The sequence below is a fragment of the Amblyomma maculatum genome, chromosome 4, assembly GCF_055883805.1.
Source record: "Amblyomma maculatum isolate TAMU_Amacu chromosome 4, ASM5588380v1, whole genome shotgun sequence".
Classification (NCBI taxonomy): Eukaryota; Metazoa; Arthropoda; class Arachnida; order Ixodida; family Ixodidae; genus Amblyomma; species Amblyomma maculatum.
Genome location: NC_139347.1, coordinates 75,697,374 through 75,722,308, shown reverse-complemented (window position 1 = coordinate 75,722,308; position 24,935 = coordinate 75,697,374). Strand labels below are relative to the sequence as shown.

At 44.5% G+C, this 24,935-nt stretch overlaps 1 protein-coding gene across 1 annotated transcript; it reads left to right on the top strand.

Moving 5' to 3' along the window:
* Window positions 1-258: 258 nt before the first annotated feature.
* Window positions 259-20,621, top strand: LOC146191451 (uncharacterized). Its single transcript, XM_084601990.1, has 6 exons — window positions 259-359; window positions 3,940-4,051; window positions 8,462-8,580; window positions 9,414-9,468; window positions 17,219-17,352; window positions 20,345-20,621. The coding sequence occupies exons 1-6, from the start codon at window positions 261-263 to the stop codon at window positions 20,495-20,497; spliced, it is 672 nt and encodes a 223-aa protein (XP_084458116.1). The 5' UTR covers window positions 259-260; the 3' UTR covers window positions 20,498-20,621.
* The last annotated feature ends 4,314 nt before the right edge of the window (window positions 20,622-24,935 follow it).

The window sequence follows — 24,935 nt, the reverse complement described above, 5'->3', positions numbered from 1 at the left end:
TTCATCAACGAGCTTCTCTGCCCTTTTCAGCGAAGTATAAGCTTTAATCGGCATTACGTAGCCACCGTAAAAACTATAGCAAACAGACACGTAAACCTGTTATGCTTAACCTGCAGGCTTCGTAGATTTGCATCCTTGAATATCATACAGCTTGCGAGGAACGGCTCTGTCGTGTTTTAAGAAAGGATTTTCCACGGTAAGTACCCATACACAGTTCGCGTTCACTGCTTAAGGGTTTCGCTTCTTCCAGACAGCACGACATGGCCGCATTCCCGAAGGCCTCCCTGAACACGGCCGATGCTGCGCAGTACATAAATCGCCACTCGACTATGCACCCCGTCCTGGAGAAACTGCAGGCGGTGAGTATACGTTTCCATCAACCGAAAGAGAGATCGCTGCCTGCTGCGAGATCCTTCACGCGCAAAACGTAAGATACTGCCGCGAACATTGAAATAGTGTTGTTTGAACAGCCGCCAGTACGCGGCCTTATCACTCTGACTGTAGTGCACGGAACGATCTTTTTCATAATGGTCGTCGCAAACGCGGCCCGAGATGCGGCGAGATTTTTCCCGAGTGACCACAGCGAAGTAGAATTGTTACAGCATCGTTTGAGACGTTTCCACTTTCCTTTGGCAGGTTGTCTAGACAATTATTCACCGTCCTTAAATTGAGCGTTGCCGAATTCTAAGGCCATTCTTAGTTCGACGTCCGCAGATAACTCTTGTTGTCATCGCCATCGCCAAATTGCTTAGTTATTGAATGGGCGCAGTCAGCCCAATAACGACGCCATTCCAGTGAAATCTGAGTCTCCTCGATTGTGCCTGACGCCTAGTCCCTACCACGCGACAATACTTACATGGGCACTACGCACAGGAACGAATTAAGTTTGAACTTGCGAAATGAATTTCATTAGTTCGCGAGCTCTACTGCCACGAATGAAAGCACGACGGAGGCAACACGCCACTGTGCGGGCATGTCAAGTCCGGTGGTGTGGAGGCATTTGTGGGCGTTTATTTCGCCTTCTTTTACTTTTTTACTTTGCGCATATGCATAAAATTCTTATTCTTTGTCATTTCGAAGAAGTGTGACCCTATCTTGTCCATGTTTATCTGTGCATTCTTCTTTGTAAGCGCTGTGGAACATTTCCATCTCCCGTGAGGCCCGCGCAGTGCTGATAGCCCAGGGCTATGGAGCGATAAAAAGGAAGCCGCTGCCCTTGGTTTTTTATATTGTTTTTTTTTTTTCTTCGGTGATTGTGTTCCTCAATTTTTTTTCTCCCGATTTCTTCTCTTCTTTCTTATTTTTCTCTCCACTCCAATGCATGACCGCCTCGATCGGTGAGCTTAGCCAGACTTCAGCCGTGTGACGGCTCGAGGTGTGCTTCGCATAACGGCTCGCTCCGAAAAGCAAGACGACAGTTTAGAATAAACCTGCGAGGAATATTGGTATCCCATGAAAGTATTAAAACTAGATACAAGGGATTCTCCATGAGGTCAAACACTGAAAGAAGCCGAGGGCTCGAACAAACGGTAGATTGAGCGGCTAATTGAATAAATGGCTTCCGTCTGCGGCTCTCCTTGCGGATCCTCACTAGCGTACGCGAAATTTTCTACTCAGCTGATCACTACTCCCTTAATATTTTTCCTTATTATCTCATATATCACACACAGCGGTAAGCTACCGTGATATGTGAAAGACTACTCGACATAGATATAAAGCTCCCATTTAACCATGCCGTGCTAAGGTGACCGCGTGGCCTAAGAGTTGCGCGCTGTGTGGCTCTGGATGGAGGAGTGCCGACGGGTTCAATTGTTATCTCACGGTAGCCACCGAAGTTGGCAGTTTCTGCTATCTTGGTCATGTCAGGTAGTCTCTTTACGTCGCACTACCAGCTGAGTAATCATTGGTCGGCCATACCCCCTGCCAGCTACCACCTGCCAGAGACATACCCATCGCCGTTGAGTCCTTTCACTGGCTAAAGAATCCTCCATGTTCAATTCCGACGATCGAAACAGCGTGATACCTAGATGTATAGTATGTACTGCTCATCGCCGTATGCAGGCATGTACGGCACAGCTAAGAGCGATATCAGTGGCCAGCATTGTCTCTCCAAGGGTGTCCTATCAAAGATTAATCTATGAAAGAACCCGGTGGCATGCGCTCTCAGTCTGCGTGCACCTCTGGTCTATCAGAACATTGCCTCTAGGAAACCAGTCTTTTCTAGCCTGCCCGCGGTTTATAAGAATGTGCATTCGATCCTCTGTAGAGGGCCTTAATTTTTATTTCTGATATGAAAATAAATTGTTGTATAAGTTACCTCCCCATGTACCCGTCGCTGCCTCGGTGACCAAACCATGCCCGAGTCGCGTAGGCCCGACGTGTCGCTCAGTCAACAGTGTCGTTTCAGTCAAATCCTGTGGGAGGTCTAACGCAACAACTGATTGGCAACAATGAAAGTCGCACAACGCCAACATGCAGTGACCACTAAAAATCCTTAACATTTCAAACACAATACGACACCTCAATTATGCACGCATGTATAGTTAGATTTGGCTTGGTTTAAGGGTTTAACGCTACAAGAGACGCTGTAGTGCAGAACACAGGAATTTCATTTCAACCGTCTGAGGCACAGGGGCGCCTTACGCTTCTCCTTCACCGAACACACGGCCTCTGCGACCGGGATCGAACCCATGACATCAGGATTAGCAATCTAGCAATCTATAGCAGCGTCCTTACACTGAGCCAACGTGGCGGGGCATGTGCATAGTCATATAGCTTCGCTATCTCTATAGTTAGCCCTCAGGTTGCCGCGTATACGGGGATAATGTGTAACATTGTTTATTTGAAACTATGAAACTACGAAGTCGGTGCAAATATATCACCTATCATTTGTGTCTTTGCTGCGATCACTTCTGCGGTGCCCAGGTCTGTGACATAAACAGCAACCTTTCCCTCGAGGTTTTGACGACAGTATACAGTGATCAGGTTATCTCATATAAGCTATTTATCAATATGCCGGATGGCTTATTGATAGATTTATTAGATTTATTAGATTTATTTATTAGATACATTAGATTTATTTGTTGATATTAACTCCGCCGGTTTCCGTTTTGTGACTGCCTGATTAAACCTCATCTCCTGATGGGAAAGGCCCACCTATATATTCAGAATCACCTTCAAGCCAGTATCACCCGGAAAAAAAGTCCTCATAAACTTTAATGCTTGTAATGCATTGTACACGGGCTCTTCACACCCAAAATGTGGAGATGATGTTGATGAGCATGCAACGTGTTCTGGCGGCAGTAACGAATAGTTCATACCAGTATAGTCACTTCTTTTTGGCATGATATGGTATAGTACGGTACGGTACGATTAAAAAAAAAATCTTCCGCTCAACAGGGTGGCCCTGCTCTCTCTATACAACACGGGCCGTGTCCGAAGACCTTCGTTAAGGCGCCGGTTCCAGGCATGCATGCATAATGCTGCTCTTAGAGCTATAGCTGGGCCCAGAAGTAAAAACGCCATTTTTTTTTTTTTTCAGTCCCGCGTACTCTATTATCAGTCGCACTTGAGAGAGATCAAGCGCAGTCTCAGATCCAAAAGCACGGGAATTGCGCAGCCGAAATGAAAAGCTGTGGGAGAAATATCGGATTGGAAATGACCATAAAGACAACAGTAAACAAACGCGATTGTTTTATTCGGCATTTATATTATTATTATTATTATTATTATTATTATTATTATTATTATTATTATTATTATTATTATTATTATTATTATTATTATTATTATTATTATTATTATTATTATTATTATTATTATTATTATTATTATTATTATTATCATAAAAACTGTAGTACACCGGGCCCATAAGATAAAGGTGCTCTTGTTTCTTTCAATTACATAAAAACTTGTTTACAACTCCACATAACACAACAGAGGACCTGGGAATTGATCAGCTCCTATGCGATCATGCTTTCGGAACCGCCCACTCTGAATTTGATGGAGCTTTTGCTGCGAGCCACCGGCGCCAAGAGATACCTGGAAGTAGGTAAGAACGCCTTGGGAATATGATAAAAATAAATTTATTTCAGCCACAAAGTACATGGGCAAAGAAGCTGCAGAAAATGTTGCCAAAAAGTATTGCACAGTCGGGCTTATATTAAGGTCATCGTTGTTATTAGGTGAAAACTGTCTCCGCGTTTAAAGAGTAAATTTTCTTTCGCCACTTTACCACGGATAAAATTTTTTTTCGCGAAGAAATTTTTAAGAAAAACATTTCCTTCACGCGCAAAGTAAGTTTTCATATCCGTATGGACGTGTGCATGCATCACGGTGCTTTCACCGGATGGTTTTTTAAGTGCCAGTCTGACGTCAAACAATCATGTTTCGTGTTCGTTATCTGAATGCTAGCGATACCGAATGGACAGCTGGAGATCGCGACCGCATCGGTTCTTCAGCCAGGCAGCGTTACGTCACCCATGTTCGGGATGCCGTACGTCAGCACCGAGTTCAGTATACTGGTCGCGCAGTCTCCTCAGTTCACTCGTCAGCAGCAAGCTATGCCTTTCTTAAAATCCGGCAAAAGAATGGCACACACGATTGCGATATGAAACCTATTTTTGAGAACCATCTCTTAATATCGTCACTTTGTTGACTACATGTGGCCGGACAGAGCACTTTAGAAACAAAAGGATCACGAGCAGCTGTTTTTCAGCGTTAGTTACATGGGTCGGAGAGTTAGACGCCTTGTCTCAAAAGTGCAGATTTAAATTCAACGCGGCGACCGACATTGTCACCCTCGGCGAGTGCGGTTAAGTTGATTTGTCGAGTATTTGTGAGGCCTAATTCCCCCAATCAAGTGCTTGTATTATTGTCTCTCCAAATTTCTTAAATTTACCTAATCTATAGCCTTTAGGGGCTATTGATCCGCCTCAACGAACTACGGCGCTTTCGGCACTTGCCTTGAAATTGTTCAAGGCACACTCCAATACAGGACGAGTAAGCGCTAGTAAATTTAATGACTCAGAAACATACATCGTTATATAAGACCCAACCAACTTTAGGCAAATGCGCGATGCAAAAAAAAAAAAAAAAACATCGTCGGGTGTCACTCACGAGCAGTGACGCTGGGGATATGTGCCCAGTCGTCAGTGAACAGTTTCTACGGGGATGTCTTTGTACAGGTGCGGACATAAGTAAACGGAACACGCCTTTTTATTCAAATTAAAATCGTGCCTCCTGTACTGGAGATAAGAAAACAATATTTGGCAATGTAAAGCGTCTGCTACCAGTTTCGCATATGCCACGACTGCCAGCTTCAATTATGGAAGGTGTAAAAAGTTTACAAGGAAATAGCGTGCTCGGTTTACTTTTGTTCGTGCCGGTACACAGCGCCTAGATGTTAGCCTGGCCCGCAAGGAGCGTTTTATTGCGAAGGCATATCTTAAGTCTTGAGTGGTGTCACCAGAGTGGGTCCGCAGAGTATGTGGACGGAACCAGTTATATCAGAGCGTGTCCACACGAAGTGACACTTAAGGAATCACTTCCAGAACTGGGTTTTGAGCCCACACCAGAACGAGCAGATCAGCTTCCCAGACCACCGCTTGATTTTTTTTTTTTTATTGCCAAAGCAATACTACTAGCACTTCGAGCCTTTAGCGTGTCGTGGCGCCTCCATACATGACCTTTCATGTGACCGTGTGACGTCACGCCAGATCGAGAGACGGGGCCCCAGCTCGCGCCATCGGATGGTGGCGGCGTGTCCATACACGGCGCTGTGTCGCAGCCGAGAGAGGGCGCTCGCTGTTTGTAACGTCACGCTAGGAGGATAAATGGGGCTGTGGCTCGGCTCCTCGAAGTAGCCGGGGTACAGCCTTACGGTATGTCGGATGATGCGTATAAGGCGAGGCTGGAACGATTTGCTGCAGCCAAGCGGCGGCGCCGTGCTGAAGAAACAGGAGAACCGCCTGGCTACGCTTGGCTCAACTAAGCGTAGCTTGAATGTTTAGCTGAACTGGTTCGTCTATGTATAAGCAGGACCAATTTCTTTCGCAAATCCCCGAGCTTAACCAAGTTGAGCCACAGCAAACCTTTTTTTTCTTTATTGTCTGCTTAGAAACACCACACTCAAATACAAACCAATATGTACGATGCACCAGCTGCACAAATGATAAATGGTCGTACTAAAATTTCCCCAGGCGTGCTAAGTCATCAAAAATGCTCATCCACTCAACGATTCGTTTTAGGTTCGGTACAGTTAATAAGCGAAGCACTCTAATAAACTAAACACTTTCAGTAAACTTATCCCATGCTGACCGAACTTTGGCATCTGCATGACGAACAGCCGTCCCCATTTTCCACAAACTGTTGATGTCCAAGACCATAAACATATCATGCGCGGCATACCCTCATCACTTTGAACCGGGAGGTATCGATTCCCAAATGGGGTCATTTTGGCAAGATATTTATGAGAGTACTCTGTAGAATTCCCCAATGGAATATGGCTTCCAAACAATCAATGAAGATATGTTTACGGCTATGTACGGCACGAATATTCCTTCCTGCCCAAACCGTGTCTTAACAGAGAAGGTGCTAAATACAGTTGACAGAAAAAAAAAAAAACATTTTAGCAAATGATTTGACAGCCATTCTATTCTCTATTGGGTCTCCTGAATTCCCCATCCTGTACAAAGGTATAGGTATCAAGTTGTCGACTAATTTTGCGTAGTTTTTCGTTTTTACAGTGACTAGGTATCAAGATGTCGACTAAGTTTGCGTAGTTTTTCGTTTTTACAGTGACAAAATTCTCCATTGAAAAACGTGCTCGCAGTATTCTAAATGGCAGAATTTCTTTATAATACCCAGTCATTTTCTGACTGACAACACTGGGTGTAGATATGACAAATTCTGGCATCACTTTTACCCTTTTCTTTTTCCTTGCTGACAGTACGAAAAAAATCATTCTTTTCATCCCGCAAGAAGAAATAGCGTCATATAATCTGGTTTATAATCGAATCAGAGAGCCCAAGGATCCCTAGCGAACTCTGAGAAAAAAAATTGTACTTCATCGCTCCCGACTGTAATTCCGGATAAAGGCAGTAAACGCACGGTGCAACCTTTTACCGTTTGAACATCACTTGCAGAATATGGCATACCTTTTTAATCAGAAAAACATTGCTGACTGCAGCTCGCGCTAGCAGTTATAATACACGGCCTTGCAACGCCTTTGATTTATCTTTCATCAACTCAGTCTGTGAACTGCTTTGAATCCCTATAGTGCTGAAGGGGACCCCGTGGATAGAGTGCAAGGACTGTAGTCCACTGCATGTTTTTTTTAATTCTGACACGCCACCTGGTGGATTCACCCGACAGTATGCTTGCGGACCTGGCCCACATAGGCCCAGATGGCGTATGCCGTATTCATCTAGGTTAAAGAAAGAGCTGCACAAATAGAAGTTCATAAAGATGAAAAGCTTTACTGCTTAGCGCAAGAGTGCGCCGCAGTTTTAAACGAGGCTTGACCGGATGCGGCTATTGTATAATCGCTGTACTGTATAGAGCATGTATGCGATCAGGCCTCATATAAACCGGCTTCACACTCCTTCGCTGTCAAGTTCCAACTGCAACACACTCTCGCTCTGGGCACTGAACATCGTCGGCTTCACTGAAGTTCCATTTGTGCCGCTCCTACAGTTAACCTAGATACATACGCCATAAACATGTGCCATCTGGGCGAGTGTGGGCAATGCCCGCGAGCGTAATGTCTGGGGAATCAACTAGCGGCGCGACATAGTCGAAAAATCAAACAATCGATGCCGGCGCCTCTAGTGTCGCAACAGCTGCAGCTGCAACGCTCAGCCTTTAAGGATTTTGGCTGTGTAGGTTCTACAGTACTTTGAAACATTTTTTTTTTTTCGCCTGTGAATTATTGCCGCTTGCGTAAGTACATTTGTGCTGCGTGTGTGGCACTAACACGCAGCCGTGCCGCCACGGATGCAAGTAGCGAGAGCATCTACGCCAGTACAAGTATGCCAACATTTGCCACATGCGTTTAGAGCGAAGCACATTCGCGAGGAGAAAAAAAAAACAAAACAAAAGCTTCATGTGTGGCAGCTGCGCTTTACACTTTTGCAACCACTATTCCAAGGCATCGCGTCAATTCGACCAGCTGCAGAGCTACTATTCCTGCAAGTTTTCACGATAACTGACTTTTTTGTTGGTCTTTGGTGAGCGCTGACTCGACTGACTAAAGTGGTCTACTAAAGTACCATCTTTGCGCGATCACCCTAGATAGACACATGCATTTAAAACTCTACAAACAACCTAAGGACTGCGTACTGTACCCTTTGAAGTGTATTTAGCCAGTCAAATTAATCGTTTGTCAAATCGGCATCGCAACGTCACACTTCGGCGTCGTATCTATCGCGATCCATGTCCTAATAATGCTGATATTCTGCAGGCGTGTTCACGGGTCTCAGCGCTTTGTCTGCTGCCCTAGCACTGCCACCAGACGGCGTCGTGGTTGGCCTCGACAATAGTCAAGAGTTTGCCGACATTGGGAAACCCTTCTTTAAAGAGGTACACAAACTTTGGTGGAGAATATGGTTTTAGCAAGAATTTGAAGTATTATTAAAGAGGCACATGCAAACTTTGCGGAAGTGTGATTTTGACAAGAACTTAAAACACTATTATCAAATCCTTATAAAAACTTACCCACAAAAGATTAGTCAAATGGGAACTAAGCTTTATTATTCGACTTCCATGGGTTCAGCTTGTCATGGGCAGCCCTGTTTCCCTTGAAACTGGACGCATATCGCATATTTATTCTTTTTTTTTAATTCACTATATGGTCAGTAAAAGAGCAGCCCCTGCACCCCCCCCCCCCCCCCCCTCGCCTTTATTATTTTTTTTTTTTCGAGCCGCGCCGCACTAAATTATCAGAGTGATTTATACTGCAACTATAATACAATGCTTTCAAGCAAAACCTCTCTGGTGCGACGCGATTCGGAACTTGAAAGGAGGGTACCTGACTTTTGCTCATAATTGTACCTTATGAACTCCAAAGGAGGAGCCACGGCCAAGTGCGCTTGCATTGAGCGGCCGTGGTGGAGCATTGCAAAAGCATTGAAGTACATTCTCGCAACGACAAAATAAAACTAACTACAAAAAACACTAAACGCTTGAAAAATAAAAATAAAAATGAAGGAAATTGAAGACGAACCAAAATTAAAACACGCGATGAAACAAATGAAGAGCATAGACTTGATACGGTGTACTTTTCGGCTCGTTTCGGAATGGCACCCGGTTACATAAGCTACGTCCCATTCGTTCATTTATTTATTTATTTTTTTCAACGAACGCCCAAAGGGGCTTATTTTTTCGCATGATGCATGTGCGCATTCTCAACGCAGGCTGGTGTCGACCACAAAATTGACTTGCGGATTGGTGACGCCATCCAGTCCCTCGGTGAGTAGATCTACATTTACACCCAGCTTATTGTTGCAAAATGTGCTTCGGGTAATAACGCAATACTAATGGCAAACCGGCTATTGACATATCGATCACTTTTACAACTATCAGAATTTAGTTTTCTTAACTACTGGTGGTGTAAAAACCGTCGATAGCATTATTATAGCTTTTGCTCTCAGTATTGGCACGCTAGTCCGCTAGCATTTGCTATCGAGACTGGTATCTATAGTTCTGCAACTGACCGAAGAAAATGACAGAAATGTATATGTTAAAAACAAAAGTACAGAAGAAACACGATCACTGAACCTCTAAAAGTCAAAGAAAGCAGTTTGCCACGAGCTTTAACAAGCCTGCCCGTCTCAGATACTGGTACCTCACAACTAGTTGTACTGTACTCTAGTATAACAATATAGAGGGCACTTCTGCAGGTCTCGATGACGGGTGGACAGCGAAAATTAGAGAGCCCTATGATCGTTACTAATGAAAGCCCTAGTGATGAAAGCCTTCGTTAGGAAAGCCCTAGGACCTTAAAAATTACAGACCAATCAACATACTGTCTGTTACGTATAAGGTATTCACTAAGGTAATAAGAATCAGGGCAACCTTAGACTGCAATCAAACAAAGGATCAAGCAGGTTTTCGGAAACGGTTCTCGTTATTGATCATATCCATACCATCAACCAGATGACAGAAAAATGCTCGGAATATAACCAACCCTTACATATAGCATTCATTGATTACGAAAAAAGTATTTGACTCAGTAGCAACCTCGGCGCTGATGCAGGCATTGCGACATCAGGGGTTAGACGAGACATACGTGAAAGTGCTGGAAGATACCTATAGTGGCTGCACAGCAACCAGAGTTCTGCATAAAGAAAGTAACAAAATTCCTATAAAGAAAGGTTTTAGGCAAGGAGACACGATGTCCCCAGTACTATTCACAGCTTGCTTAGAGGAAGTATTCAGAGACTTGGAATAGGTTAAGGATAAGGGTAGATGGAGAATACCTGTGTAATCTGCGATTGGCTGATGACATTGCCTTGCTAAGTAACTCAGGGGATGAAAGAATGATTGATGAGGAAAAGTAGAAAAGTTGGCTTGAAAATCATTATGCAGAAGACTAAGGTAATGTTCAACAGCCTCGGGAAGGAACAGCAGTTTACATCAGGTACACTCTTAATCTCGTTCCACATAGGTTCCAGTTATAAGTAGAACTTTCAAAAAAGTTCCGTTTAATAAGTGGAACTTTTTTTTAAGTTTCACTTATAAGCGGAACGTATGTGGAACCAGATTAAGAGTGTAGCGAAGCATACTTAGGACAGGTAGTAACCGCAGATCCGGACCATGAAAAGGAAATAACGAGAAGAATAAGATTGGGATGGAGCTCATTTGGCAAGCACTCACAGATTATGACTAGCAGCTTACCGGTATCGCTCGAGAGGAAAGTATACAACAGTTGCATCTTACCGGTACTCACATGGGGCTGAAACGTGGAGGCTAACCAAGAGGGTTCTACTTAAGTTGAGGACAACGCAGAGGGCTATGGAACGAAAAATGGTAGGGGTAATATTTAAGAGATAGGAAGCGAGCAGAGTGGGTCAGAGAAATAACTCAAGTTACTGACATTCTAGTGGAAATTAAGAAAAAATGGGCTTGGGCAGGACATGTAGTGCGAAGAGAGGATAACCGATGGTCGCTGAGGGTAACAAACTGGACTCCAAGCGAAGGAAAGCGTAGCAGGGGGCGGCAGAAAGTTAGTTGGGCGGATGAGTTCAAGTTCGCAGGGGTCAAGTGGATGCAGCTGGCACAGAACCGGGTTAATTGGAGAAATATGAGAGAGGCCTTCGCCCTGCAGGGGGTATAGTCAGGATGTTGATGATGATGATGATAATGATCGTTACTGTACCTTGCATACAAAATGCTCGAAATACTCGTACAACTTTGCCAGTGATAGGCGCGTTATGTTGTGTGATATTATACTAGCGATAGAATATACTCCCAGTTGGATTGTTTTTTTTTTTTTTTTCACTGATAGTTCAATATATTAATTCAAATATATATGTATAACTGATAGTATACTATCGATACTTTTGCATCACTAGCTTCAGAATGTCGCAGCATATCCACACACGTATTGCGCGTTAATGAAGGGTATGTTGATATTTTTTTTCTCTCAACTGCGGTGAAGCCAGAATCGGGTTTTCGAACGGCTTCGTTTGAAATTGTTTAAGAAGTCTCTCATTTAGCGACAGTATTTGACATTCGCGCTTTCTGAACATTTGCCACAAAATATTGGTCGTTAAGGGTGTTACGAGACGGAGTTAATGAATTTCGTCTGCGGCTTCCCTTGTAGATTCACGTCTCTCATCCGCCTATATGTACAGTCATGGACAATATTTTGCGAGACGCCGGAGCCCCGTTTCAAAGCTGCCTCTGGGCCACTAGGCGGCGTGGTGCGCGCGTCGAGGTTGCGCGGGCCGATGACTAGGCGCATGCCCGTCCTATATGCGTCCGCTGGCCTTTCTCCTCGCTCGTTTTGTTTGAAGTGCTGCTTATTCCGCACTTGGGCGCGGCTGGCGCTGTTTACTGCTCGCGCCGCTCGAGCTATGCGGCCGTCGTGCTCGGCGTGCAGCCAGTCGAAAGCGATAACAGCGCTCGTGCACGGGGCCCGCCACCTTTATACCGAATCATTTAGATCTGTTTCTTTTTTTCTTTCAATAATAACATAACTTCTGGCATGCGATAAAGGTCTCGTTTCTGCAAACTGCCCACTGCGATGAAAACATCTCGATAAAGACACTCCGTCCTTATGCTTCAACTGCGAGCGTTAGCGTGCATCGCAACTCATTCATAGTTATTGTGCCGACAAAAAGCGTAAAAGAGAGAAATAATCCTTAAGCAACAAGTTTATTGTCATAAAACAAAAATAAAAATAAAACAATGCAGACATCACTGGCAAACGAAAAATTCCTAATACTTGGTGAAACCGCCATCAGCAGCGATGACGCTTGCCAACCGGCGTGGCATCGATTCGTAAAGGGAACGAACCACATCTGTGTCCGCACGAAGCCTTTCCCATTCACCTCTGATCGCTTCCCAGAGCGTGTCTGCGTTGGCATTCCCAATGTGAGACCTCATCAGGTGAGCTTTCAATAGGCCCCACACATGTTCAATGGGACTCATGTCGGCTCCCTTCGGAGGCCATGGCAGCTGCCGCACGCCACGAGCGTCGAGAATAGCGCTCACTTTTCGAGACGTGTGTACAGGACTCCTATCTTGTTGAAAAAGGTAGAATCCATCTGGGAATGGTCCGTCAAGGACATATGGCGTTAACACACTCTCAATGATGTCGACGTAGGCGTCCGAGGTGAAGGATCCATCGACTCTCACCAGAGGCCCCAGTCCATTTCTTGACATGGCGCCCCATACAGCCACGGAACAGCGACCACTGGAGAACACATTTTGCACGTATGGCGGGTCGTATCTATATAGGAGAAGAAAATCAGTACAAAGTTATAATTTGGGTCTTATGCATCAGGTTGAGCGCGAGTGAAAACTAACTTTTCCGTGTAAAAAGGTTTGATTAGCAACTGTGAATCGTTTCTAAATAGTTAGTACTTGAACCACGCTACTAAATGACAAGAGTTGTTTCGGAAGAGCAATTACTTTAGAGTAAATTGCGGCATCGGCACTAAGAAGCGTTTGCTAATGGACTCTCTTCGGAAGGGCGCTTCTATCAACATCGTGCACCTCCGAGATATTGCATGCTGAGGAGGAGTATTCGGCATTGTTTACGACGTATATTTCATTTGGGAACACGAAGACAGCAGTTTGCCGCTATATCCTACTTTATTCGTATTCTTCATATAAAATATTCAGGATTTACTTAGACGCAAAAAAAAAGGGTATCCATACCTGCAATTCACTGGCCTCCAAACTCGGCACTTCTGGTCTCAGCGGGTGGAAAAAGAAGACTCGTCCGAGAATATAACTTCGGACCAGTCGTCCACAGTCCACCCTTTCAGAGAGTTGGCGAACTCGAGCCGTTCCTTGCGCTGTTTAGTTGTCAGATGCGGCTTCTGGGCAGCCATGCACGATCGGAGACCAATTTCTTTGAGCCGCCGCCTGATAGTTTTAGCAGATATATTCAGTGCAAGTTCCTTGCGGATTTCTGCTGCAGTCATGAAGGGGTCGGCCACCGATGCCGCTATGATCAGGAGGTCATCTTCTTCTGTTGAAGCTCTCGGTCAACCTGGGCGCTTGGAATCTGCCAGGCTGCCTCCATTGCGGAAAACGCGAATGGTTCGGGCTACTGCAGATTTGGAACGACCGGTACGGCGAGCAATTTCTCGCTGGGGAACACCTTCCACGACGAGACATGCAATCAGTCTCCTGTCGTCGATCGGCACTCTTGGAGGCATTTTGCAACTGGCAGGATTTGCGATGAAATTATATAGGTTTTCCTGGATATCGCTAACCAATCATAAATCAAGTAACGTCGATGGCTGAGCAGAAAATATAGGCGTTATGTGGGAAGAGTGCTTGCGCTATCTCGCCTTTCTACGATCAGACGATGCAAGCATGTGCTCATCAGCCTTATCACGTCGGGGACGTAAGGCCGTAAAATGTACTGTCATTTTATGTGATGTAATACCGTAATTTTCGAACTATAGTTGTTTAAAAGTCACTCTGACGTGATAAGGCTGATGAGCACATGCTTGCATCGTCTGATCGTAGAAAGGCGAGATAGCGCAAGCACTCTTCCCACATAACGCCTATATTTTCTGCTCAGCCATCGACGTTACTTGATTTATGATTGGTTAGCGATATCCAGGAAAACCTATATAATTTCATCGCAAATCCTGCCAGTTGCAAAATGCCTCCAAGAGTGCCGATCGACGACAGGAGACTGATTGCATGTCTCTTCGTGGAAGGTGTTCCCCAGCGAGAAATTGCTCGCCGTACCGGTCGTTCCAAATCTGCAGTAGCCCGAACCATTCGCGTTTTCCGCAATGGAGGCAGCCTGGCAGATTCCAAGCGCCCAGGTCGACCGAGAGCTTCAACAGAAGAAGATGACCTCCTGATCATAGCGGCATCGGTGGCCGACCCCTTCATGACTGCAGAAGAAATCCGCAAGGAACTTGCACTGAATATATCTGCTAAAACTATCAGGCGGCGGCTCAAAGAAATTGGTCTCCGATCGTGCATGGCTGCCCAGAAGCCGCATCTGACAACTAAACAGCGCAAGGAACGGCTCGAGTTCGCCAACTCTCTGAAAGGGTGGACTGTGGACGACTGGTCCGAAGTTATATTCTCGGACGAGTCTTCTTTTTTCCACCCGCTGGGATCAGAAGTGCCGAGTTTGGAGGCCAGTGAATTGCAGGTATGGATACCCTTTTTTTTGCGTCTAAGTAAATCCTGAATATTTTATATGAAGAATACGAATAAAGTAGGATATAGCGGCAAACTGCTGTCTTCGTGTTCCCAAATGAAATATACGTCGTAAACAATGCCGAATACTCCTCCTCAGCATGCAATATCTCGGAGGTGCACGATGTTGATAGAAGCGCCCTTCCGAAGAGAGTCCATAGCAAACGCTTCTTAGTGCCGATGCCGCAATTTACTCTAAAGTAATTGCTCTTCCGAAACAACTCTTGTCATTTAGTAGCGTGGTTCAAGTACTAACTATTTAGAAACGATTCACAGTTGCTAATCAAACCTTTTTACACGGAAAAGTTAGTTTTCACTCGCGCTCAACCTGATACATAAGACCCAAATTATAACTTTGTACTGATTTTCTTCTCCTATATAGATACGACCCGCCATACGTGCAAAATGTGTTTTCCAGTGGTCGCTGTTCCGTGGCTGTATGGGGCGCCATGTCAAGAAATGGACTGGGGCCTCTGGTGAGAGTCGATGGATCCTTCACCTCGGACGCCTACGTCGACATCATTGAGAGTGTGTTAACGCCATATGTCCTTGACGGACCATTCCCAGATGGATTCTACCTTTTTCAACAAGATAGGAGTCCTGTACACACGTCTCGAAAAGTGATCGCTATTCTCGACGCTCGTGGCGTGCGGCAGCTGCCATGGCCTCCGAAGGGAGCCGACATGAGTCCCATTGAAAATGTGTGGGGCCTATTGAAAGCTCACCTGATGAGGTCTCACATTGGGAATGCCAACGCAGACACGCTCTGGGAAGCGATCAGAGGTGAATGGGAAAGGCTTCGTGCGGACACAGATGTGGTTCGTTCCCTTTACGAATCGATGCCACGCCGGTTGGCAAGCGTCATCGCTGCTGATGGCGGTTTCACCAAGTATTAGGAATTTTTCGTTTGCCAGTGATGTCTGCATTGTTTTATTTTTATTTTTTGTTTTATGACAATAAACTTGTTGCTTAAGGATTATTTCTCTCTTTTACGCTTTTGGTCGGCACAATAACTATGAATGAGTTGCGATGCACGCTAACGCTCGCAGTTGAAGCATAAGGACCGAGTGTCTTTATCGAGATGTTTTCATCGCAGTGGGCAGTTTGCAGAAACGAGACCTTTATCGCATGCCAGAGGTTATGTTATTATTGAAAGAAAAAAAGAAACAGATCTAAATGATTCGGTATAAAGGTGGCGGGCCCCGTGCACGAGCGCTGTTATCGCTTTCGACTGGCTGCACGCCGAGCACGACGGCCGCATAGCTCGAGCGGCGCGAGCAGTAAACAGCGCCAGCCGCGCCCAAGTGCGGAATAAGCAGCGCTTCAAACAAAACGAGCGAGGAGAAAGGCCAGCGGACGCATATAGGACGGGCATGCGCCTAGTCATCGGCCCGCGCAACCTCGACGCGCGCACCACGCCGCCTAGTGGCCCAGAGGCAGCTTTGAAACGGGGCTCCGGCGTCTCGCAAAATATTGTCCATGACTGTACATATCGCTGCACGATTAATTAATAATCTCTTAATTCGTGCCTCTATATTCTCTCTAGCACTCACTGGCATGCACTCTAAATCTTCCACATTATGTAAAAGACCACCCGACACTGATCTAAAACCTCGCATTAACCAAGGAGTACGAAACGAACATGCAGCTCACTCTCTTCTTGTACGCGCATCAGAAGTCTTTCGAGTTCCACTTCACTTTCTGCCATTAAAGTGGTATCATCCGCATATCTAAGGTTGTTGATACGTTTTCCAGCAATCTTCACTCCAGCTGAAGACTCGTCCAGACCGGCCTTCCTCATGATGCACTCTGCATATAGGTTAAATAGGCAGGGCGACAGTATGCAGCCTTGCCTCACCGCTTTCTCAATCGGAAACCAATCAGTAAGACGCTGCGGTTCACATTTGCAAAAGAGCTGCGTATCACGTGGTCGCTTAACGTCACACAACCCGTCGACCAATCAGCACCCGGCCAAGTCACCTGCCAACTACCACCTTCCAGAGGCATGGTCTTGATTTTTCGTTCAGAACGCCGGCAAAGCCGACGCCGCATTTTGCGTATAACGGGGCCTTTAACGCTGTCGCGTCAATATATATATATATATATATATATATATATATATATATATATATATATATATATATATATATATATATATATATATATATATATATATATATATATATATATATATATATATATATATATTGTCACGGTACTGGCGACTAGGGCTAGGTTATATATATATATATATATCTGGTGGACCTGCCCCTAATACTGCGTGAACCCATTTTCGTTTTCTTTTTACCACCTCCAGACGCCTTGATCTCCGAGGGGCAGTCGGGAAGCTTCGATTTCGCCTTCATCGACGCTTTAAAAGACCAGTATGACGACTATTACGAACGCTGCCTGAAGCTAGTGAGGAAAGGCGGAATCATCGTACTTGACAACGTAAGTTGAGTGAGTGAGTGAGTGAGTGAGTGAGTGAGTGAGTGAGTGAGTGAGTGAGTGAGTGAGTGAGTGAGTGAGTGAGTGAGTGAGTGAGTGAGTGAGTGAGTGAGTGAGTGAATGAGTGAGTGAGTGAGTGAGTGAGTGAGTGAGTGAGTGAGTGAGTGAGTGAGTGAGTGAGTGAGTGAGTGAGTGAGTGAGTGAGTGAGTGAGTGAGTGAGTGTGAGTGAGTGAGTGAGTGAGTGAGTGAGTTGAGAGGAGACGGTACCGCTCAGTGAGTAATGCTGCACATGATTAGTCAACACAATAAGACCGGCATACAGTTTGAGTCGAAACATGCAAAAACATAACCGAGTACAGAATGCCTGCCAGAGCAGTGTACGGCGCAAATCATTTCGATATATGCCACACAGGTTTGACAGCCTTTCGATGGCGACGTCTAAGTATTTCGGGTCGGTCGGCCATATTTATAGCACAGGTTTTAGGAAAACTGGTTTTTTTTTCCCCCACAGACGATTGTATCCACGTGTAGTTTTTTTTTTATATGAACCTAAATTGAGTGCTATTATAGTAGGACCTCGGCAACATTCGAACAGAGACTGTTAGGCGTTTCATGTCGATCTATCATATATTACTGAATTTTAGACAAACCGCTATTTTTCTTTTCTAAGTGTAACGTCTATGCCATTTTTATATAGAATCCGAAATACATGTTAGTGATATATAGTGCCTTTAAAAACTTTTATGGGCGTAGGTGACAGAAAATGTCCGATTTTATGATATCTGTTCTGAAAGTGCAATGCAGTTTTTCTTTCGGGTGCCCTCAGCTTTTAAGCCACAATACACGTGGCAAAGTTAGATAAATAAGTTTAAAATGGCTGCGAGGAACATTGTGTCAACGCCAGCTGTGCAAATAAATCACCGCGTGAGCCGAAAACTAACCTACATTCATTTTACTGCCGCTGTTTCCTGCCATCCCACAGCAGAAACTTGCAGCAGCTGGTGCGGCTGGTGAAGTGGTAATGACCGCAAATGGCGCCACGTTTCTAAAAGCTTATGAAAAATGCCACGGAGCTCAAGCTGCACATTTAGGGCAACCTCCATCGAGAACTCATGTGCGTGTGAGCTAAAAAGTGCAGTAAGTGGGCAACACGCTCGCTACCAACATCCCGCTAATCCAGAATAGGCAACAAAAAATTCTTGCTTTTTCTTTACAAAAAAAAAAAAAAATTCTTGAAAAGATCCGCGCCAGATTACAGTTCATCTTAACCAATAAACAGCTGTTTTCACCTCTAAAGCAAATTTAGGGAGTATTTGCAGGCGAACATTCTAGTACATAAAGGGTGCAATGCAAGACGCAGAGAATATTTCGAAGTACAAGCATCCGGCTAAAACGTATATAAAACGTTAGCATCATTTTTAGCTTACAAGCTTTTTCTGAGGAAAAAAAACATCGACCACTGAAAGATGGATATGTAGTTTGTGTGCTACTGCATTCATACTTATTATAGCGATTTCAAAATGGGAGGCGCTTATCATGGAGCCCCCACCGACGTAGTCGGGCTGATGCTTTCGTACTCTAGTTGTTTCTAGCATATTCAATGTCGAGCAGGACTGTATGGTGACATTCTTTCGTGTTCTGTATACTTATGGAGTCCGGACCCTTATTAAAGGCGAGCATCATTACATGGCGTTAGAAGGCGATTTGGCTTCATGCACAAAGTACCCCCAACACATTGGTCGCAAATTTTGTAATGCCTAAAACTCGCGTAAGTGCAAACTAGACGAGTTTAATTCCTGTATAAACTATGATTCTGAACTCATGTGCCGATCGCTTTTTAAATAGCAATACTTTCGTTATTTTTAAATTAACAGCCTTTTGCCAGTGGACACATTTCTTGCTTGTAGTTCAGTGTCATGTCACGCCTATTTTCTTGAGCTCAGCGTAACACTGTAAAACAGCTCTTCTTTTTAACGAATATCTGAAATGTTTTAGACCACTGTACTTGCATTCTGCTGCGCTTTAATTGCTAGCGCGGCAGAAATGTTTATGAAAGAACTTGCATGATAACGCCATTTCCTCCAAATATTTCCTTCTGTATGAATTATTAAGCTACCTCTTCCCTTTAAAGAAACCTCGCCTAAGACTAAGAGTTGTGACTCTTTTATAATCACAAACTATTCTTTTCTTTTTAATTTTACGGGAATGGGCTGACGATCTTATCAGTTTACCTTGCAATTGTCCTTGCTTACGTCTTAATTTTGTACGAGGTCCTTCCACACGTTGTGTTTGTATCCTCATTTATTGTCAATGCCATGTTTAGGGGCAGTGAGCACCGTCAAGCCCAGTTAGAGGCTTTTTGTTCACGGTCCTGAGAACTAATGAAATGAAACAGAAATTAAATAATATCATTAGCAGCGGTGCTAAATTGATATTGCCCATATTTAACCTTTAGTTGCCTATAAGATATACGTTAACCGCTTGTACTTGGAGCTTATACCGTAATTTTTTTAGTGCTTACAGTCTGGTCTCTAGCGATTTCATGACTGAAGCTAAGGGAAATGACGTCACGTACAATCAGAATGGTGACATAGTCGCTGACGTTGTCGAACAAATGTCCTTTCTGATTCTTTTCTGCCCAAGATGAGTGCAGATGAAACCGCTCCCCCCCCCCCCCCCCCCCTCCTCATTCCCATCAATTGAAGACACACTCTCATTTAAGTCTGCCATTTGTAACTATTTTTACGTGGCTCTGTAGCAAGGTTTGTTCCTGAGCGTGGTATGCATTTCACCGTTTGGCTTGTCTTGTGTTCTTTTAATACATTTGTCATTCTTGCACATTGTTTCAATCTGTTCTGATTGTAATTCACACCGCTCTCTGTAATGCCCTCAGGATCTGAGGGTAATGTAATAAATAAAAATAAATAAATAGATGTGTCGTGTTACCTTTCTGCAACTGTTGCGAAATAACAGGAACGCATGTTTTGTTTGCAGGTCCTTTGGCAAGGACAGGTGTACGACGAGTCCATACCCGATTCAAAAGTTTACTCTCTGCGGAAGATCAATGAAAAGATCTCAAAGGACGAGCGTGTACACACGTGCATGTTGACCGTGGGGGATGGGCTCACGCTGGCCCTTGTTAAGTAGATGAGGCGCCTGTGTTGCTGAGAAGAAAACCGTAAGACAGCCAATGTCTTCACAAAAACTTGTCTTCATTGAATATGCCTTTGGGGAGCAAAAAGTAGACTTGAAATAAATGCATATTCGGGTTCTAAGGGTACATCGTAAGTTCCATTTCCTTCTTCTTTTTTTTTTTTTTTTTGGCAACTTCAGCTTAATGAAGCATTAACTCCGAATATTTGGCGTTGTTATCGCACTACAAAACTGTTAAGACTATGTTTCTAGCTCTAGGTCTAGTTATTCCAACCTGGTATTTAGAAAAATAAACACTCAGTGCCTTCAGGTTAGTGAGTCCGTACTAAATATACGGTGTCATCGTTCATCCAGCCTTTACGTTCAAGAAGAGAGAATGGCGCAGTTACTAATTTGCCTTCAAGGACGGAAATGAAAAGTAAAATAAAAATAGGAGATTTTTAATTAAGCATCTTTGGCAATTGAAGCGATAGCACAGCCATATGCGCATAATGCCCTGTTGCTGAGCTAATTAGTGGTGCTTATTAGTGCTGTGTAGTAGTGCTACTTGTCATTGCGAAATAGTAGAGGCAAATAGCAGTGCTCTTTAATAGTGCTTACTACTAGTGCTAATTAGAAGCATTAATTACGACGAAATGTTGCTGTAATTAATGTGGAGTCGCTGTCCACTCCAAGGTACGAGGCGGTCGCATCAGGCCCGTAAACTATCACACCGAACGAATGCTCTTCCAATTCTGTACAAAGCATTCCGCCTGTGAATTCACTGCACTAAAGCTTCACAAAGAACACAGCTAGCGCAACTATAAAGGCTGCAGTGATATACATCACATCAATAGCGGAGACTAGCATGGAAAGTGTTTCATAACAAACGTCCTTGGCTCGAGCATCAACTGGTTAAACGGCTTCTAGGTGAAACAACAGTTTCAGCGTTGCATGCAGTCAAATTTGCGCGTTTTCCACAGGCAATGTGGCACAAGAAGGAAAATCACATCTTTTACTTAAAAACTGAACTTGGCGAGAAAACATCTAACATAGGAGACGACCTCAATAAATATTTTGAAACGTTTTTCGAAAGAAACTCGAGCAAGAGTGACGCCGAATTATATTTTTCTGAAACCTCAATCGATACTATCAGTTTTACTGCATTTGCACTAACGTGCATTTATATTAGTTAATTTTCAGGTACCCCGGGCCACATTTGATTGCAGCCATCGAACTAGACATGGTTCATTATTCCTGCATGTCAGTATTGGCCCAGTTTGGTCGTGGTCAATTTTCGTGTGATCCGGTCAAATTTTCGTGGTAGCCCGACCAACTTTGGTAGTGACCATCGAAATGGGCACGGTCAATTGTACCTGGACATCAATTTTGGTCCAAACGTTATCCACGCTTAAATTAATGTAATGAACGAGTCGGGTTTCCTACACAGCACTTTTGAAATTCGCGCCTTTTCTTGACTGGTCCCAGTCCTGTTTTACCAATCTGAATCGCTCCACAATATTGAAAAAGATTATTTCTCGGTGGTGCATAGGCACGGCCAAACGAGTGCTTTCTCGCAAATAATGTGGTTTGTTGAAGAGCCACCTAGTGTCCTTTCCCTCTTATATTGTTGCCGGGGCTTCACAGTTTCGCTAAAACAAGTTTGGGAGTTATTTCCCCTTCCTAGGATTGGGTCCTTTCAAACCGCCTTCCCGAATACAGTCCAGTTTATCTGGCCGAGTTATTAGCAGTAATAAGACTTAAGCAAACTAAAAATTTTCGTTTTCCAACTTATGATGAATGGACTCCGGCACCTTTTGCTTCGTTTTCCGCACCAGCTGAGTCTCGGGCACTCGGCCCATTAATGCGAAAGCACTTCATGTCTCACGAGTGGCGTCACAGAGCGCATCGGCAGAGTGCGTCGGTAGTGTGTGTTGAAGAGCCTGTCATCAGAGCTTGTCTGTACGAATTGTCAATTATCCATTGCATCACAATCAATATAATAGTGCAAATTGGTATCAAATCTAATTCGAGTACGCCCAATTCAGTGGTGCCCTCCAAACTGGAATGGGTCACCCACGACATTTGGCCCCCTGTACCCCAAAATTTGGTACCGTCAGGATTGGAAAAAAATCAATGTGCAACCTTATTCGACTCTGACAATTTTTGTGGTGACCTTCAAATTTTGGTGGACTCAGTTCCTTGACCCCAAAAAATTGAATTCGAATTTTACCCATAGAAGCGGCCACTAAGCAGCAGCATTACGGAACGAAACGCAGAATTCATAACGGAACAAGGCACGGAACTCGCAATGCTTTCGTATTTCGTATTTCTGCACGTAAGCAGGCATAAGCACTCCCCTGTAATTTTTTGAATTCCCCGATTCCCATCGACCGGATTTTGGTTCGGTTGCATTGGGTATCGGAAAACAAGCGCTTTGTTTTAAATGGGGTTGCAGATTCTCTAGTAAGTGCCTATATGTTCACCGCACAAATATTGCTGTCCTGTTAACCTCTGAATATAACTGCGATGAGGCTTAACAGCTATACAGTATACCTGAAATTTGCTGCCTCGGCACTTACGTCATCTCCCAAGTAAAAGCACCTTCGGCATACTTGGAGTGGCAACGACTGGTTCTCGTGTGAGTCGGATGATTCTTTCACGCGTTTGCGTTGCCGGGTTCCACTGCTAAACACTGTTCCCAAGGATGCGGGATCGAATCTCGGAACCGGCGACCGCTTTTCGATGGAGGCGAAAAGCAAGGCGCCCGTGTGCTGTACGATGTCAGTGCACGTTAAAGAACCCCAGGTGGTCGAAATTTCCGGAGTCCTCCACTACGGCATCTCTCATAGTCTGAGTCGCTTTGGGACGTTAAACCCCACAAACCAAACCAAACCAAACCAAACATCTAGTCATGCGCTCTCCACATTGTGTTCATCCGATTCTGAGAAAATAGATCAGCTTCTGCTATTTTCAATACACTTCTAATATTTGAGAAGGTGATTAGAAATTCTTTTCCTACAGCTGGGTCTAGCCGTGTTCGCTCCGGTTGTTCTTTCGATTGACGCTGATTCTGTGCTCGGGCAAAACAATAAGAATCTGCGTTCTGCTGCGCAAAAATTTTCTTCTAGAAGTTCGTGGAGTGCCATTCTGAGGCTTGTTTAATTTTTAACCGATACCGAGCTTGGAACAATACAGGCAAGGCAGTCAATTAGAATTCGCTCTTAAAGCCGTTGTCCCGTATTATGTCTCCTAATTCACAGATTTCGTATAGTTACCCTGTACACTCTGTAAGGAATTTTACAATTTGCACAGTTTTATTATTAATATTGTTTAAAAATGTTTTTGTCGCGTACAATTCACCCCCTACGTTTCGAGCACTCCCACGCAGTGGATACGTCCCTTATTATTTGAGGCCAACGAACCAAACAAGTTAAATACGGATTCTGCGAGGAGTGGTCATTTGAAGAGCCCGCAGTTTTCACAGAAGGTGTGGGAATTTGTCATGAGATTTAAGTCTTTCTTTAAATGCGCATTCTTTTGAAAAAGACATCGTGCTTACCTTCCAAGAGCAAGAAGAAAAATGAAACGAGTTTCTCTGGCTAGTTGGCCGCTGCAATACTGATTATTTCCAGGTCATCAAGTACAGATGGCAATCAGCCACAGAAAGGCTATAGTGCCGACAGGGCTGCCTCTTGGTTCATCCGGAGCACCAGGTGCCTTCACTTGCTCAGCGTCTTGCACGGTACACGCACGATCTCGCCGGCCGCTATTGCTGTCTTGTCGAGTCCAAGCCAAAGCTCTCCCCTCTTCAATACAGAAATGCCCTCCGAAGTAACAGAAAGTGAGGACATCAGCAACAACACGCCCTCGGTTACAACCTCTGGCAGTCACAAAACAAGAACATGGTTCCTGTTCAACCGAGATTGTTCTGGTGAAGGTACCTCGCCGCTGACTTCCAAAGAAAGCGCGTTTTCAGGAACATGAAACACATTTCATACTAACGTGTTAGCAAAATCAAAATTGGGAGCCACAACTTCCGGGGCATGTTCTTCCTTCAGCGATATCGAGGACATCGACACAAACAGCGAGAAATGGAAGACATTCGGGCAGCGTTACCCCTGCGAAAGTGGTTCTTTATGGACGTAGTAGCAAAAAAAGAGAGAGTGGATGACTATGACAACGATGACAAGGGCTTTTGTGGAAACATTATTACGCAAACGAGCAGTCCAAGGACCAGCAGCGCGCTTCGCGTCGAGGCGCCGGAGACGATTCTGCTGGGAGAGAGCAGGCGCTCCGGGTCTAGGATCCTGAGTCCAGATCTGATATGGATGCTGTGTCGTCTCTAGGCAGTTTGTGTGAAAAAATCGCAGTCCTGCGTAGGATGCAGGTTGCGCTAACGAAGGCCGTCGAAGAAGCGTTTGCAGCTCGTATAGTCACCGAAGCGGCAGCG